The 15,264-nt window shown below is 49.5% G+C and overlaps 1 protein-coding gene across 11 annotated transcripts in view; it reads right to left on the bottom strand.

The window, feature by feature from the left end:
- The window catches only part of Bin1 (bridging integrator 1), a 60,845-nt gene that overhangs the window by 21,986 nt on the left and 23,595 nt on the right, over positions 1-15,264 (bottom strand). For all 11 annotated transcript variants that reach the window (XM_036204880.1, XM_036204885.1, XM_036204883.1 and 8 more), the window contains exons 2-6: positions 8,635-8,715; positions 2,019-2,073; positions 1,797-1,891; positions 1,282-1,377; positions 121-228 (exon numbers count right to left, since the gene is read on the bottom strand). In XM_036204880.1, coding sequence (XP_036060773.1) covers positions 121-228; positions 1,282-1,377; positions 1,797-1,891; positions 2,019-2,073; positions 8,635-8,715 — 435 coding nt within the window. The remainder of the gene's footprint in view (positions 1-120; positions 229-1,281; positions 1,378-1,796; positions 1,892-2,018; positions 2,074-8,634; positions 8,716-15,264) is intronic.

Genomic DNA, 15,264 nt, shown 5'->3' with positions numbered 1-15,264 from the left:
ACCCGCCTGCCTAGGCGCCCACAGGGTCTTGTACTGTCTGGCTCTGGGCTCAGCACCATCCCCACGCACAGCTGGGAACCTTGGACTAACCTCTCTCTGATTCCCTGCCCCTGCCCTTACCTTGGCAATTTTGGCTTCATCCTTCTTTTTGGCGGTTTGAAGAGACTCGTAGTGGTGCCGGGCACTGTCATAGTCCACCAGCTTCCGCCCCCGCTTGGCAATGCGTGACTAGGGAGCAGAGAGAGGAGGGCCCAATGGGGATCAAACATGCCCAGGCTGGGCCCAGAGAATGCAGGCCTGAAGTAGACCCCAGTCTGGCCACAGAGCCTCCTGCAGGCAGAAAGCTCACTCTGCAGGGCACCCAGCCCTCTCTGTGGTACCCACTGTCCAGGCAGCAGGAACTCATGGGTCAGAGCTATCCAGCCAGTGTCATGTGAGCCAAACGTCTTCCTCAACCAGGCTTGGGATCTTTAGAGCCACTTCTCAGGCCCCAGATCTGCTCCTGAACCACTCCGTCAGTGGCTTCATATATCTGCACTGGAGCACATAAGGGAGACAGACATCCCTCCTAACTAACCTCCTAGGCTCCGCGGACTCCTGAGCCTCTATAGACACAGCACCTAGGGGCTCAGTAGCATTAGTGGAGACTTTGGCATACAAGGCTCCAAGCATATATTCAGTTCTAGCAGAAGCAATCTGGTTTCTGAACATTCAATAATATAAACACACACACACATACACACACACACACACACACACACACACACACACACACAGAGTTAGCAGGCAACACACACCTTACCAAATACACAGCATAAATACGGGGCCCTTTGGTTTGAATATGCTTGGGTCTTACACGCATCCTCACACCTAAGGTCCTGCCTGAGGTTATGTAAGAGGTAACTGGGGAGAGGAAATGCTCTGGTTTGCCACACTGCGTGCAAGTTGTACAAGGATCTCCAGGGATGTTGCTTTGTAAGTTGTCACTTATGGTAGGGTAAGCATAACCCCCTAGAAACTCATCTAGACTTGGGTAAAATAATTTCTTTGTTGTATCCTCAGTACCCTATATCTCCCCCAGGAAGTCACACAAGCCATCCGGTGTGGATGGTCACAGAGACACCAGTCCTAAAGAGACAAACTGCCAGGCTAAGCAGATACCTGACCACAGGCCAGTCACCTCCCAGCTGAGCCAGCCCTGCACTATCGGCTTCTCCCAGACTCCAGCTCCTTCCACAAGATCCAAGCCAGAGCAAGACAACGGGCCAAGAGTACTGTTACCTTGATGTCAGGGAACTGGCCCAGGTAGGTGTCCATGGTCAGCAAAGCCTGATCCACCAGCTTCTGGTGGTAATCCATCCACAGCAGGTCATTGTTCTGAAACGCAGGGCCAAGATTACTTCGGAGAGCTCAGCCACAAAGTCCCCAGCTCTTTTCCCAGAGCCCATCACCTCAAAGCTCTGTGGACTCTCAGAGCCTTGGTTTTCTGAGGTTGCAGTGTCCAGGGGAGGACAGCCAGGTTCAAATACAGTAAAGACTGGCAGGGTCAGCTAGGAAGACTGGGACTCATGAGCCCTAACTCATAGGGACAGCCATAACCCACTTTCTCAAACTCCCTTGTGAAGAGTACCAAAAGCATAGCCTGAAGAAATGGAAGGCAACTTGGCCAAGGCTACATTGCATATGAGTGCAGAGAATCAGGATAGCTTGCACCAGAGCGTGAGGACGTTGTGGGGACAGGAACCAAGGCCAACAGGGCCCCGGGGGAAGAACCAAGGCCACTCTCCCATGCTCACCTCTGCAATCTTGTTTGCTTCATCCCTGCCAGGCCACTCGGGCTCGTATACCTCCTGCAGACACTCACTCAGCTTCTTGGAGGCTTCGTGCATGGCTGTAGGGTGGGGAGAAGGTACAGAGACTCCAGTTGTTATCCCCCATCCAGACATCAGCACCACAAATGTGGTCCAGCTGCCCCAAGGCTCTGCAGCCCCAGCTCCTTGCAGGCAGACGTACCCTACCTTTAACAGAAGCCAGGTAGGTCCGGAGATCCTTCTGCAGCCGGGTGCCCTCTGTCTGCCAGAAGATCCAAGAACTAGGTCAGGGCCTGGGGACGGTGGTCACCAACCCTCTCCTTCCTAAAACCCACCTCATGACAAACCAGGCTTCCCTCTTGCCAACAGCCACCAACCCATGTTCTCCCTACAAGCCGGAACCTCAGGGGACAGCAGCTGTGGCCCTCTGGCTGTCGTTGCTTGTCCCTTCATTTGGAGCCCCCGACACAGCCCCACTTGCCAGCCACCACTCAGTGGTGTAAGAATGGCTGGAAGGCAAGCCCCCTGCACAGTGGATGTCACACCGGGGTATTGCTGGGTACCATACACACAGAGCCCATGAACGAAGCAGTGTGACTCTCAGATGACAGTGAACAAGGGACGAATGAGCACAGACACATGGCCAGGTAGGTCGAGGACCAGCAGGCACTTTGTTTTGCGCCCCTCGGAACAGGGACTGCCACAGTCCCACAGGAAGGACAGGGGGCTCCAGTGAGTTTCACAGGGACAATGGTGCTGCTGGTGGATAGAGGGTAGCAGACGCCAAGGAGAAGAAAAGCCCAGAAAGTTGCAGAAGTACAGAAATACTTCCAAGAACTCTAAGAGCCTCTAGCCCAGGCGAGAGGGATGATAGAAAATCGTTAGCCAACTATGAAGCTTCCTGAGCTCCTGAGGCAACAGAGCCAGCAGAAAGGATGGAACCATGAGCCAGGCCTCAAGTCCCTGTGGTATAGAAATGGACCAGGAATGCTGATATACTGGTACCAGGAGGGTTACATCAGGTGAGAGTCCTCAGGCTGCCCAACGCGCTGACTGGAAGGTTCCAGAAGCCATGTAAGAAGGGAAAGAACACACAGTTTGGGGGTCATGCTGTAAGCACGTCAATATACTTCCCTGAGCCTCAGGAAAAGAGAACAAATACTGACCCAGCCTGACACACCACAAGTGCTCGGGAACAGCTCAGCTGAGACACCAGCCCCCAGAGCCTTGCCGTCAGACCTCAGGAGGTGGGCTTCACCCTGGGGAAGGGGCATGCCGTTGAGTCTAGCTGTGTCTCCGGATGTAACCATCTTGCCCCCTCTCACTCTGGAGGAGAGGGAAGGAGACATGGCCAAGACTCGTCACCGAAGACCCAGAGGATACAGCACTCTGACCTGAAAATTATCTTTGCCCATACTGGTCCACCTCCAGGAAGGACGTTCAGGGACTGGCCACCTTCCTGGATCACCCAAGCCCCCTCCAACCTCTATTGCCCCCTGCCAGCAGGTCCTTCCTCCTCTACTGGGACCTGCACTTCTCCCCCCGGGTACCCACAGCCCTGTGTACCATCCTCTCAACAACACTATCACCACTTGACAAGGATGCTGTGAGGTCAGCAACGTACTCAGCATGGTACAAAGTCCAGGAGACTCAGGGAGCAACTGCAGCCATAGGGTTCAGGCTAGGTGGGTAACTGGTTACAATGGTTCCCAAGAAATTCCTAGATTTATAAGGTCCCTCCCCAACGTTATATAAACAGTCATAGTTGCTGGGGAGAGGAGAGTCTCCAGCCAGCCACGCTGCCTGCAAGTCGGGGAAACTCTCCAGATGCAGCTTCATGAGTGAGTCATCCCCCGCGCTGGGTGGGCTTTGCAGTGCACAGCTGCCTTTGAGTCACCCCTGCTCGCTCCAATAAGCTCACCGGTTCACTACGCTAGACTTGGGTGGAATCCTTGGACTGTTTTGTCATCTGTACTTATATCACATCTCACGTCACACAGCCGAGGACACCAGCAGCTTTGGAAAACCATGTAAAATGCCACATAACAAAACAGAGAGAGTGAAGAGAATGAAATCCCTCTCTCACACTCACAGCTGCACTTTGAGAAACATTGAGGATCCACCCGGGGTCCCCGTCAGCCACCCACACCCACAGACGCACCACAGGCCCTTTCTATGAGAGGACAGAGAATCTGCACAGAACCCACATAAGTCCTCCTGTGGACTGTGCACCGTCTCCACGTTACTCATAATACAAATGAGATATAAATAGCACACGGGTTGCTCTTGTTTGACCAGCAACATGCAGAGAAGGGAGGCTGGCCCCTGGCGTGTAACCCTGGTCAGATGTAAGTCTGAACACCCAAGTTCAAGGCCCACTGAGGACAAATGAAACAAGGAAACAAGAGCCCAACTCTCCAAAGCTTCTTCATGTTAACACTTTCCATGCTTTGCTGTCAAAGATGAGGATTAATGTGTGCTCGGAAGGTGATGCCAGACCATTACCTGGTGCCACAGAACCTTCCAGAACCAGCTTCTCTTCCTACTAAGCCACATCTTTATCCCCTTCCTATCTCTTGCAACACATGCCCCCTACACTGTACCCAGGCAAGAGGTCCCCTTGGATTACTCAATTTGCCCAAGCTGCAGACTGTACCAAGGCCCCTCGTGCCTCCCAGACACTGAGCTGTGAGCAGATTAGCAGCACTCAGTTGAGCAAGGGGTTACCCAGAACAGTCATCCCATAAACAGGATTGCTGGGCAACAGTTCTCCAGATCTTCCTGGGTTCCGGTCACAATGTTATTAAAGTTCAGCTGGGGAAAGAATATTCTGGGACATTGTTCAGCTGGGCCCATAAGTGTTAGTAAGGGCCTGACACTGAGCCAGAGAAGGCCAAGCCCAGTCAGCCTCCATACACCCCTGTTGGGCCTTCCTCTGTTCAGTCCCACCCTAAGCCTTCAGACAGAGGCTCCTATGTCCTAGTGGTTTTAGGGGGCATTTGGCTTCGGCCCCAACTCTTGCTGCTAGGCATTCGGCACCCAGAGATAGGATTTTACTCTAAAAAGAGCCAAGAGTAGGGCTTTGGCATCTCAGTGAGCTCTAGGGCCCGGCAGCCTAGAACAAGTAAGAGCTCAGCCAGCCTGGAAGCCCACGCTGGCTTCTGGTGGGCCTGGATGGGGTATGCAGTACTATGGGATGAAAGGACAGGCAGTCTCCCTAGGAGCCATGTTAGGACATAAGTGAAACCGTTTTGTGTAACTTGGAATAAAGTAATGCTCGCAAGATTTGTCATAGAGCCAACCACAAGCTCCGATATGAGCCAAACTGAAGGCAGCTCCTATATGTTAATAAGCAGCCCCAAGCTGTGAGCTCCCATAACCCAGAGCTAACACCCACTGGAACAATACAAAAAACTGGAACTCTGGAGGCGGCCCCGGGATTACACTGCTATGCTCCCAAGACACGGCATCTCAAGCCTCTGCAGGGGCCCTCATTGGCAAAGGGACTCTGAGACGGCCCTCTGTGGGAGTCTGGCTCCAGCGACCACTGAGTTTCTTGTACCTTTGCTGTACTGGTCAGCACTGACCATTACTCTCAAAGACCATCTGGAACATCCAATAGCGCCATCCTCCCAGCCTGCCACAGCTGAAGGACCCAGGAGCATGGGTCAAGCCTGTTCCCAAAGCGCCCTCACTGGAGAGGATTCCCCAGTGGAATGTTCTGCCCAATAGTTCGCCACTTGGTGAGGTGTCTGTTGACATGAGACTACCATAATCTCTGTATAGCATGGTGTTGTAAGGCATGTTTGTGTGGATTAACTGAGAATATTCAAAGGGTAAAGCTCAATCCTAGTGGCCGAGTGCCTCACAGCCTACCAGTCTGCTTATTACAGTCACTCAGGACAGGGCAGAGGTCAAGGGTACTGAGTGTGACTGGCACCAATGGGATCCAAAGAGAGCCGTCCACCTGAGTCACCACGAAGGGAAGTAACAGCAGGCAACCTCTGCCTCTTCCAGAGGTCACAAGAAGTGAACACTGGAGGGGACCTACTGCCCTGAAGACGGAACACACGGTCAGCCATACAGTAACCTAGAACTGAGCTCACTATGCTGAGGGCTCCAGCTGGAGGCACAGAAGAAACTGTAGCTCAGCCTTCCCACACCCCAGCTCTGATACTAGTTCTGTAGGCTGGCAGAGGCCCAAGCTCACCACAGCTCCTGGATTCTCTCCCTCAAGAATCGAGACCAGCCCCCATGACCTTTCCGATCCACACCTCATGCCCCCACCCTTTGCCAAGTCATCCCTCACACACACCAGGCTGTTCCAGACCTGTGTAACTGCCAAGGGAGGGCCGCTAGATGCAAGGGAGACCGCAAAACTGTACTCTCAAAACTACCCCTGACCCTAAACAGTCAGACACCACGTCAGCCCAGGGCAGCGTGAGCCCAGGTCCAGGAGAACTCCATGGTTATCTTTATTTAGCCCTGGTCTCTGGATCTAGCCCCTCCCCCCACCAGGAGTACTGAGGGAGGGCTTGCCCAGGGGCAGAGACCTAGCAAGGGTGACCCCGATGTGACTGTAGAGTAAGGCATTGAAGATAAGCATCTGACAGAAGCCAACTGGCAGACAGAAAGCCCTTCTAGCTAAGGCTGACCTGAAACAGAGCATGCATAAAAAAAAAGCGCACCAGGTCTAGCAGTCTCCATCTACCCAGGACAAGTGTCATTGAACTTCTAACTCTTCCCAACTCGCTCATCCACGTCCTCACTCAGAAGAGTTCTCTGTTCCCATCACTACCCATGTGCTGATGGTTCAATTCCTTGTTCTGGAACACAAGAACTTAGAAATCCTAGACCCATGCCTGTAAACTCTGTAGGAAGAAGAATAGGGAGTGCCACTCTGTGGGGCCAGGCTGCAGGGACCCCAGATCCTGCCTCTGTGCTTCCTGCCCCCCCTCCCCACCAGCCCAGCCTGCTTTAAAGAGCCTTCAGCACCCTCACTCCAAGCTCACAGCATCCAGCTGTCCTCAGGGCAGGGTGAACTTGGAAGGGATTTAAAGGGCCAGAGTCCTAATTTTAATCCCCCAATCCCCTAAACTAGCCATGTAGCCTTAACTGCTCTGAAGCACAGTGCTTCACCTGACAATAAAGAAAACAGCAGGAGCTGAGGGTTTAGCTCAGTGGGTAGAGTGCTTGCCTGGCATACACAAATCCCTGGGTTCAATCCCAAGCACACACTGACGTGTGGTAGAGCAATCCTGTAATCCCAGCACTCAGGGAATGAAGACAGAAGGGCCAGAGTCAGTCTTGGCTACAGAATGAGTTCAAGGGCATTCTAGGATACAGGAGACTCTGTCCCAAGAGAAAACCACGAAATAAAGAACATGGGCCTCATTTCAAGGCTATGTGGACCGACAATGTGTGTGCAGATAATGGCGGTCTCCTCAAGAGCTTCAAAGCTGCCCACAGCATCAGGGAAACAGCTAAGTAGGGGACATGCCCTGCCTTACAATAGGCAGAATCAGAGGCCAGGGCTTCTGATTTCTTGTTCAAGCTCAGGTTTTACAGATGGAGAAAGGGATGCCCCTTGTCAGGGAACCTGCTCAGGCCTTGAAATACCTCCTGTTACTGGCCACCCCCAAAAGTGGTGGCTATGTTGGCTCTCACTCCTGCCTGGGGAACCTCTTGAGTTAGATATCTCTGGCAGACCAGGGTAACTTATCCTTAAGCTCTCTCTTCTCACATGCTCTCTAGGCCTCTCCCAGCATGCTCCAGCTCTCTCCCAGCATGCTGCCACTCACTTCCATATCCCAGGCCCAGGGCCATGAGACCCTTCCCCTAGGTTCCAGTCCAGCTGCAGAGACTTTGATGGGCACCTTCAATGTTACCCAGGACCTCAGTTATAGATGGTGTACCATGAAGCTGGAGTCTCCCAGCCTGGGCCTACCCCGCCTCATTTCCAGCAGAGCCCTAACCTCACCCCACCTTGTCCTGCCCCATTCTTGTGGCTTCAGATTCTCATGGGACTGTCCTGAAGAAGCCATAGGCCATGGCCCAGCTCAGCCCTCCCTCCTGCTGCCTTGTCCTTTCCCCAAACCCCTGTCAGGAGATGGTGTAGGCCATCTCCATTTGGGATGTTCAAGGTTTTCCTTTCTGTAGGGAAGTCCTCCTCTGTATCTAATTACTGCCTCCAGGCTGCCTACATAATTAAGCCTGTAATGTGTCCTTGTAAGGATGCCCTGGGAGTGCTACCAGGCTTTGGAACCAAACAAATGGCAACTGAATCTACCCCCAAAGCTGGGTGGCCATGGGTAACTGACCCTACTTCTCTGAGCCTCGCTGCTTGATCTATAAAAGGGGGACACTGGTACAGCTGCTCTCCTGTGCTGTCTGGAGACACCCACAAGCCATCTACAAAGGACCAGCTGGAGCCTGCCATACAGCTGAGCACCCATCACATCCAGATGATGCCTAAGTCAAGTCCAGCCTGCTTGGACCCCCATATTAAATGCAGCAGATGCCCATCTCCTAGCAAGAAGTTCCTCTAGCTCCCACTGGCCTTGACATGTGAGCTTTTCCAGAGTCTGACCACCGTCCTCAGCTCTTCCAGGCTTCCCCTTCCCTGTTCCTCACTGTAGGTTTTCCCAAGAACCTGGCCTCTTCTCTCTAACGGTCTCAACCAACACCAGGGCGCCCCCCTCCCGGAAGTCCTTCACAACCTCACCAACCCACACCATTCCCCATTCTGGGCTTTCCTACTCCACAAATACGGCCCTCACCATCTCCTACCTGGCAACCGCTGTTCACCTGCAGAAACACTCACCAGCTGCTTATTGAAATTCTGGACGCACTGTTCAAACTGCTCATCCTTAGTCTCATCTGCCTTCCCCAGTTTCTGCAGGACCTGCCGGCACAGAGAGAAGGGAGGATCATCAGCTTGAGAAGCGCAGTGGCTGGAATAAGGGTGTTCAGTCACTAGAGGGTGGGACACAAGGACCATGAGGACTATCACTGTGCAATGGTCAGAGTGTATCCGCCCACTTCTGTGTTAGAAAGTTATCCTAACAAGGCAGTGTGGGCAGGTAAGACCCCATGGAAGGCAACCAGGCCAAGAAGGCTTCTTCTTCGTGGATGGATACTGGATGTCATTATCAATGGATTAGGTCAGTTATCATGAGTGTTTTAGTTGTGTGAGGTTCCTCAGTATCCACACATTATTGGTTCCCAGGACTCTGTCCCAATACCAAATTCCATGGGTGCTCATTCCTTGTATAAAATTGTGCAGTATTCGATAGTAATGCACACACACACATGCACACACACACACACACACACACACACACACACACACACACACACTATACATATCAACTTAGATAAGCATCTCTCCTACAACTGTCTGCCAAAGGCCCATGCATTAACTTGGTCTCAGGCCTATGGTACCATTGGAATATGGTAGAACCATTAGGTGGAGCTTAGTGGGAGAGAGCTAAGTCACTGAGGACATGCCTTTGGAGGGCTGACTGGGACCCCATCCTCTGCTCTTTCTCTCCTTTGCTTCCTGGCTGCTACAAGATGAGAACTTTTTCATCCATATGCTCTCCCCAAATATGACATACTGGCTCATCCTCGACCCAAAAGCAATGAGTCAAACCCACTGAGGATTTTACTACTAAACCTCTAACATGTGCACCAAACAGACCTGTTTCTTTTCTTCTGTTTTGTTTTGTTTACCTTTTTAAAATTGAAAAGCAATATTTTTCATACAATATATTCTGATCAGACTTTTCCCTTCTCCCAGCTCCTCCCAAAACCTCTCACCTCCCTACCCATCCTATTTCACACTTTCTTCTTCTCTTTTAAACACACACACACATACACACACACACACACACACACGCACGCGCGCACACACCCCACAAAATCAGGTATCTAAATATACAAGCAAAGATAAGACACCCACAAAAAAGAAAAAAAAAAAATGTCCAAACTAAACCATAAGGGATAAAAGTATACAGAAAGACCATTGAGTTTGCTTTCTGTTTTACTGCTGGGCATGGGATCTACGCTGAAGTGTGGTTACTATTCCCAGTGAGACTCCATTGGGAAGAACTAATTTCTCTTTTGCAGATGGGTACCAGCTGCCGACAGCTCCTTCTCAGCACTGGGACACCATCTGACTTAACCTGTGCATGCCCTTTACATGTGCCACAGTATCTGAGGGTTCATGTGTACATCAGTCCTGTTGTGTCTGAAGGACACTGTTTTTGTGGAGTCCTCCATCACCTCTGGCTCTTACAGTCTTTCTGTCTCCTTTTCCCTATAGATCCCTTATCCCTGAAGGGAGAGTTTGATGAAAACATCTGATTTAGGACTGAGTGCTCCAGAATCTCTCACTCTCTACACATTGTCCAGTTGTGGGTCTCTGTACTAGTTCCCATCTCTGATGATGGCTGAACGAAGCAATAGATATATGGGTGTGGCAGAATGCTGTAAGGAGTCAATTTATTGCTATGTTCCTTTGGTAGAACAGTAGTATTTGGTTTTCCCTTAGGCCCATGGTCTGTCCAGTTTCAGATTCTTGGCTATCCGAGCAGTGCCAGACATGGGTTCCGTCTCATTGAGAGGAGCTAAAATCTAATGAGAGAGTGGTTGGTTACTCCCTCACACCATGTTTGTGCCACTACTGCACCAGCAGGTTTACATGGTTTATAGCTGGGTTGATGATTACCTTTCTCCATTGGTAATGTGCATAGGACCTTCCAGTACCCGAACACTGGTCAGAAGAGGTGAGGGCTCTAGGTAGGTATCACTTCAATTTCTCTTTGTGCAATGAGACATGTAAGTGCTGTCTTCGGCAATAGGGCCTTACCCTTTCTGACCGTGATGGATAATCTTTTTTATGCGTTCTTCGATTCGGTTTGCAGGATTATAACTGAGAAATTTTGCATCTATGTTCATAAGAGAGATTTGTTGGTAATTTTTTTTCTTTCTTAGTTCTTTGGTTATCAGTATAACTGTGGCCTCATAAAAAGAATGAGGCAATGTTTCTTCTGTTTCTATTGTGTGGAATAATTTAAGGACTGGTGATAGAATTCTATGCTGAATCCATTCTTGCCCTGGGCTTTTTTTGGAGACTTTTAATTGCACTTTCTCTTTCACTAGGTGTTATGAAAATCGCTTATCTGATCTTGGTTTAACATTGGTGGGTTGTATACATCAAGAGATTTATCCATTTCTCTTAGGTTTTCCAGTTTGGTAGGGTACAGGTATTTTAAGTGTGTCCTTATGATTCTCTGGATTTCTTTGGTGTCTGATGTTATGTCTCTCTCTCTCTCTCTTGTCTCTAATTTTGTTAATTTGGATCTTCTCTCTCCAACTTTTAGTTAATTTGGCTAAGGGCATATCAATTTTATTTGATATATAGTGAAACTCTTCATTTCATTGCTCCTTTGTATTGATTTTGTTTGTTTCTATTGTATTGATTCTGGCCCCGAGTTTGATTATTTCTTGCCATCTACTCCTTTTGGGTACAAGTGCTTTTTGTTCTAGATCTTTCCAGTGTACTATTAAGTTTGCTAATATGGAACCTCTCCAATTTTTGTATGTAGGCACGTGGTGCTAAGAACTTGTCTCCTGCAGCAGCCTTCACTGTGTCCCGTGGGTTTGTCTATGTTGTGTTTTCATTTTCATTCAATTCTAAAAAGTTGTTTTTTTATTTCCTCCTTAATTTCTGTCTTGACTCATATTTCATTCAGTAGAGAGTTATTCAGTTTCCATGAGTTTATAAGCTTTCTGTTGTCTCTTTTGTTATCAATATCCAGCTTTAATCCATGGTGGTCAGATAGGATGCAGGGTATTATTATTTCGATTTTCTTTTGTCTGTTGAGACCTGCTTTGTGTCCAAGTATGTGGTCAGTTTTGGAGAAAGTTCCATGAGGTGCAGAGAAGAAGGGAGTTTTGTGCTTGGGTAAAATGTCCTGTAAATATCTCTTAGGTCTACTTGGTTTATTATGTCTGTTGGCTCCAGCACTTCTGTGTTTGGTTTTTGTCTGGATGACCTGCGTATTAGTAAGAGTTGGGTACTGAAGTCACCCACTACACCATGTAAGGCTCAATATGTAATTTTAGCTGTAGTAGTGGGGTTTTTGTTTTGTTTTGTTTTGTTTTATGAACTTGTATGTCCTTGTACTTGATGTATAAATGTTTAGGATTGTAATACCTTCTTGATGGATTTTCCATCTGATGAGTACATACTGGGGAATTTAGATGATTAATATTGAAAGTTCCCAAAGAGCAATGTTTGCTGATTCTATTATTTTACTGTTGTGGTGTGGGTTTTTTCTCCCTCTTTTCATTTACTCTTCAGGTATCATTTCTTCCTCGTGTCTTCTTAGATGTAGTTGTCCTCTTCAGACTGAAGTTTTCCTTCTAGTGCCTTCAGTAGGGCTGGATTGGTAGACAGAAACTGTTTAAATTTGTTTTCTCGTGGAATGTCTTTCCTTGTCCATCAATTATGATCAATAGTTTTGCTGGATATAGTACTCTGGGCCAGCACCTGTGGTCTCTCGGACTGTAGAACATCAGCCTGGCCCTTCTGGCTTTCAGAGTCTCCATTGAGGAGTCAGGTGTGATTCCAATGGGCCTGCCTTTATATGTTACTTCATCTTTTTCACCTGCAGCTTTTAATATCCCTCTGTGCTCTGTATGTCCAGGGTTTTGCTTATGATGTGCTGTAGGGAATTTCTTTTCTGGCCTTTCCTATTTGGTGTTCTGTATGCTTCTTGCACTTTGATGAGCACCTCCTTCTTTAGGCTGGGGAAACTTTCTTCTGTGATTCTGTTGAAAATATTTTCTGTGCCTTGACCTGGGTTTTCTTCTCCTTCCTCTATTCCTATTAATCTTAGATTTTATCTTTTCACAGTGTCCCAGATTTCCTGGATGTTTTGTGCCTGGATTTCTGACATTCAACACTTTTTTGACTGGGGTATTCATTTCTTCTATCTGGTCTTTAATGCCTGTGGTCCTCTCTTCCTTCTCTTATATTCTGTGGTGAGGCCTGCCTCTGAGGTTTTTGTTTGACATTCTAAATTTTTCGTTTCCTGTTTTGTTTCCGTTTCAATGTCCTTCAATGATTCTATTCCTACTTTCATGTCTTGAACTGTTTTCATTATTTCATTTAACTATTTCTCATGGTCTTCGTTGAGGGATTTATTCATGTCCTTCTTTAAGGCCCTTGAACATACTCATAACTGCTGTTCTGAAGTCCTTGTCTTGTGCTTTAAAATTACTGCATTTCTCAGGGCCCACTCCCATAGGGCTAATGGGTTCTGGTGAAGGCATTTGTCTTGGCTGCTCAGGTTTGCATTGGGGTCTAGACATCTGGAGTCATGATGATCGGGGTATTTAAAGATGTTGATATCTAGTCTTGGCTTTGTTGGGTGGGTTTCTGTTCTTTGATATCTGTTGCCCTCTCTGGATCTTAGGTAAATGTGGTGGCTGTGGGGACCCTGGTAGAGAGCACTTCTGCAGGTCAGCGGTGGCAGAAAGGAATGGAGATGGGCTAGGAGGAAAGGCTGAGAGGGGTTCTGTGAAAGACAGAGGAAGATGGCGTCCACACACTCCCTGGGCAGAGTCGAGGGAGGAGAGGCATGCCGGGGGAGGGGCTCCTGCAAGTGGGCTGCAGCAGGACAGACAGTAAGTCTGGACAGACAGGGATGGAAGGAGGGGGGCGGATTCTGGTACCAAGAGATGGAGTCTCCTGGTGAATGGGGTTGGATGGGAGGCGGGGCTCCTGCACGCAGGCTGCTTAGGAAGGACAGAGCACAATGGGAGACCAGCAGGGTAGTGAAAATCGCCTACCCCAGCGCTCAGTGTGGCCACTGTGGGTGCCTGGTGGCACTAGGGGAGTTTCTGGGTATTGGTGGCTAACACAAAGGAATGTAGATGGGCCAGAAGGGAAGGCTGAGAGGGTCCCGGAAAAGGAGCTAACCAACAGGCAGAATCCCCGGTGAATGGAGGTAGGGTGGGAGGCCGGGCACTGGCAAGCAGGCTGTTACAGGGCTGAGGGAAAGACTCATCTTCCCTCCCTTTTAGGTCCATTGTCTGAAGTATTTGTTTCAATAATGGCATACTGACTAAAATGTTTTTCTGGCTCCTTCCTTCCTTCCTGCCTGCCTGCCTGCCTTCCTTCCTCTCTCTTTCCCTCCCTCCCTCCCTCCCTCTTTCTATCTCTCTCTCTCTCTCTCTCTCTCTCTCTCTCTCTCTCTCTCTCTCTCTCTCTCTTTTTCTTTTGTGTGTGGTATATGCCCTTCATGTCCTTGTTCACAAATGTGTGCACATGTGTGCAAGGGTCAAGAGTCAGTATCAGGGGTCAATTACTCTCCACCTGATTTTTGAGACTGAATCTGAACCTCATCAATTTGACTAGACTAGACTGGCTGGACAGTGAGTTCCAAGGATCTGCCTGTCTCAGCTCCTCCAGCCCTGGGGTTACAGACACGCACTGCTATACCCAGCTTTTATGTGGATGCCGAGGATCTGAACTCAGGTTCTCAGGGTTATACAGCATCCACTTCACCAACTGAGCCACCGCCCCAATCCTGAAGCATTTTCTTTCTAAATCACCCTGCCTGTATCGTAGCAGCAGGGATTAGATGGAAACAGAGTGAGGCCCTCAGGACTCCTTACCTTCTATCGAAAGTCCTACCAGAACCAGAAGGGGAATCTCAGAGACGGCTGTCATGATGTCACCACGAAGCAAGCTTCCGAGACAGTATTAGAGACTGGATGCCCCTCCCTACTGATCTCACTGCACTGCGGGGAGCCCCACCCACTCAAAGTGGGCTGAGCAGAAAAGGGGCCAAACAGGGTGTCCTCACAGACTCAGATGACTCTGCCACCTCTGTCCAGGACCATGACACTGCAAGGAGGCTCAGAGGAGGCACAGGACAGACCACCACAGACCAGAGAAGCTGTTGGGGCTGGCTAAAGTCGCTTAGAATCAGCTTCCTATTTGAGTAGACCATTAGAGGTGTCACGGGCACAGATACTTTGTTTCTTCCGCCATAGCCCAGGAGTCAACAACCATACTGTCTCTCACAGTCCTCCACCCACCTTCATATTTATACACACACACACACACACACACACACACACACACACACACGTATGCACACACACGGTCCACTCCCAATTGGAAGCCTCCAAAGTGGCCTGCCTCTGGTGACCTTTGGCCTTGCTCATCAGTGTTGGGGAAAGAAGACACAGCACAGAGGTGTGGTGTTAGGTGGGCAAGGGTGAGAGAGGCAGACCCAAGGCTAGGGGAGAAGCTAGGCCAAAGAGCTGAGAGGAAGGCCTGAGCGGAAGGCCTGCCCAACAGGGCTCCCCACTTCCTCCCTGGGCCTTGCTCTCTCCAACCCCTGAGCTCTCCATGATGGAAAAGGGAGAGAAA

Source organism: Onychomys torridus, chromosome 13 (assembly GCF_903995425.1).
Source record: "Onychomys torridus chromosome 13, mOncTor1.1, whole genome shotgun sequence".
Lineage (NCBI taxonomy): Eukaryota > Metazoa > Chordata > Mammalia > Rodentia > Cricetidae > Onychomys > Onychomys torridus.
This window is presented reverse-complemented; position numbering and strand designations above follow the sequence as displayed.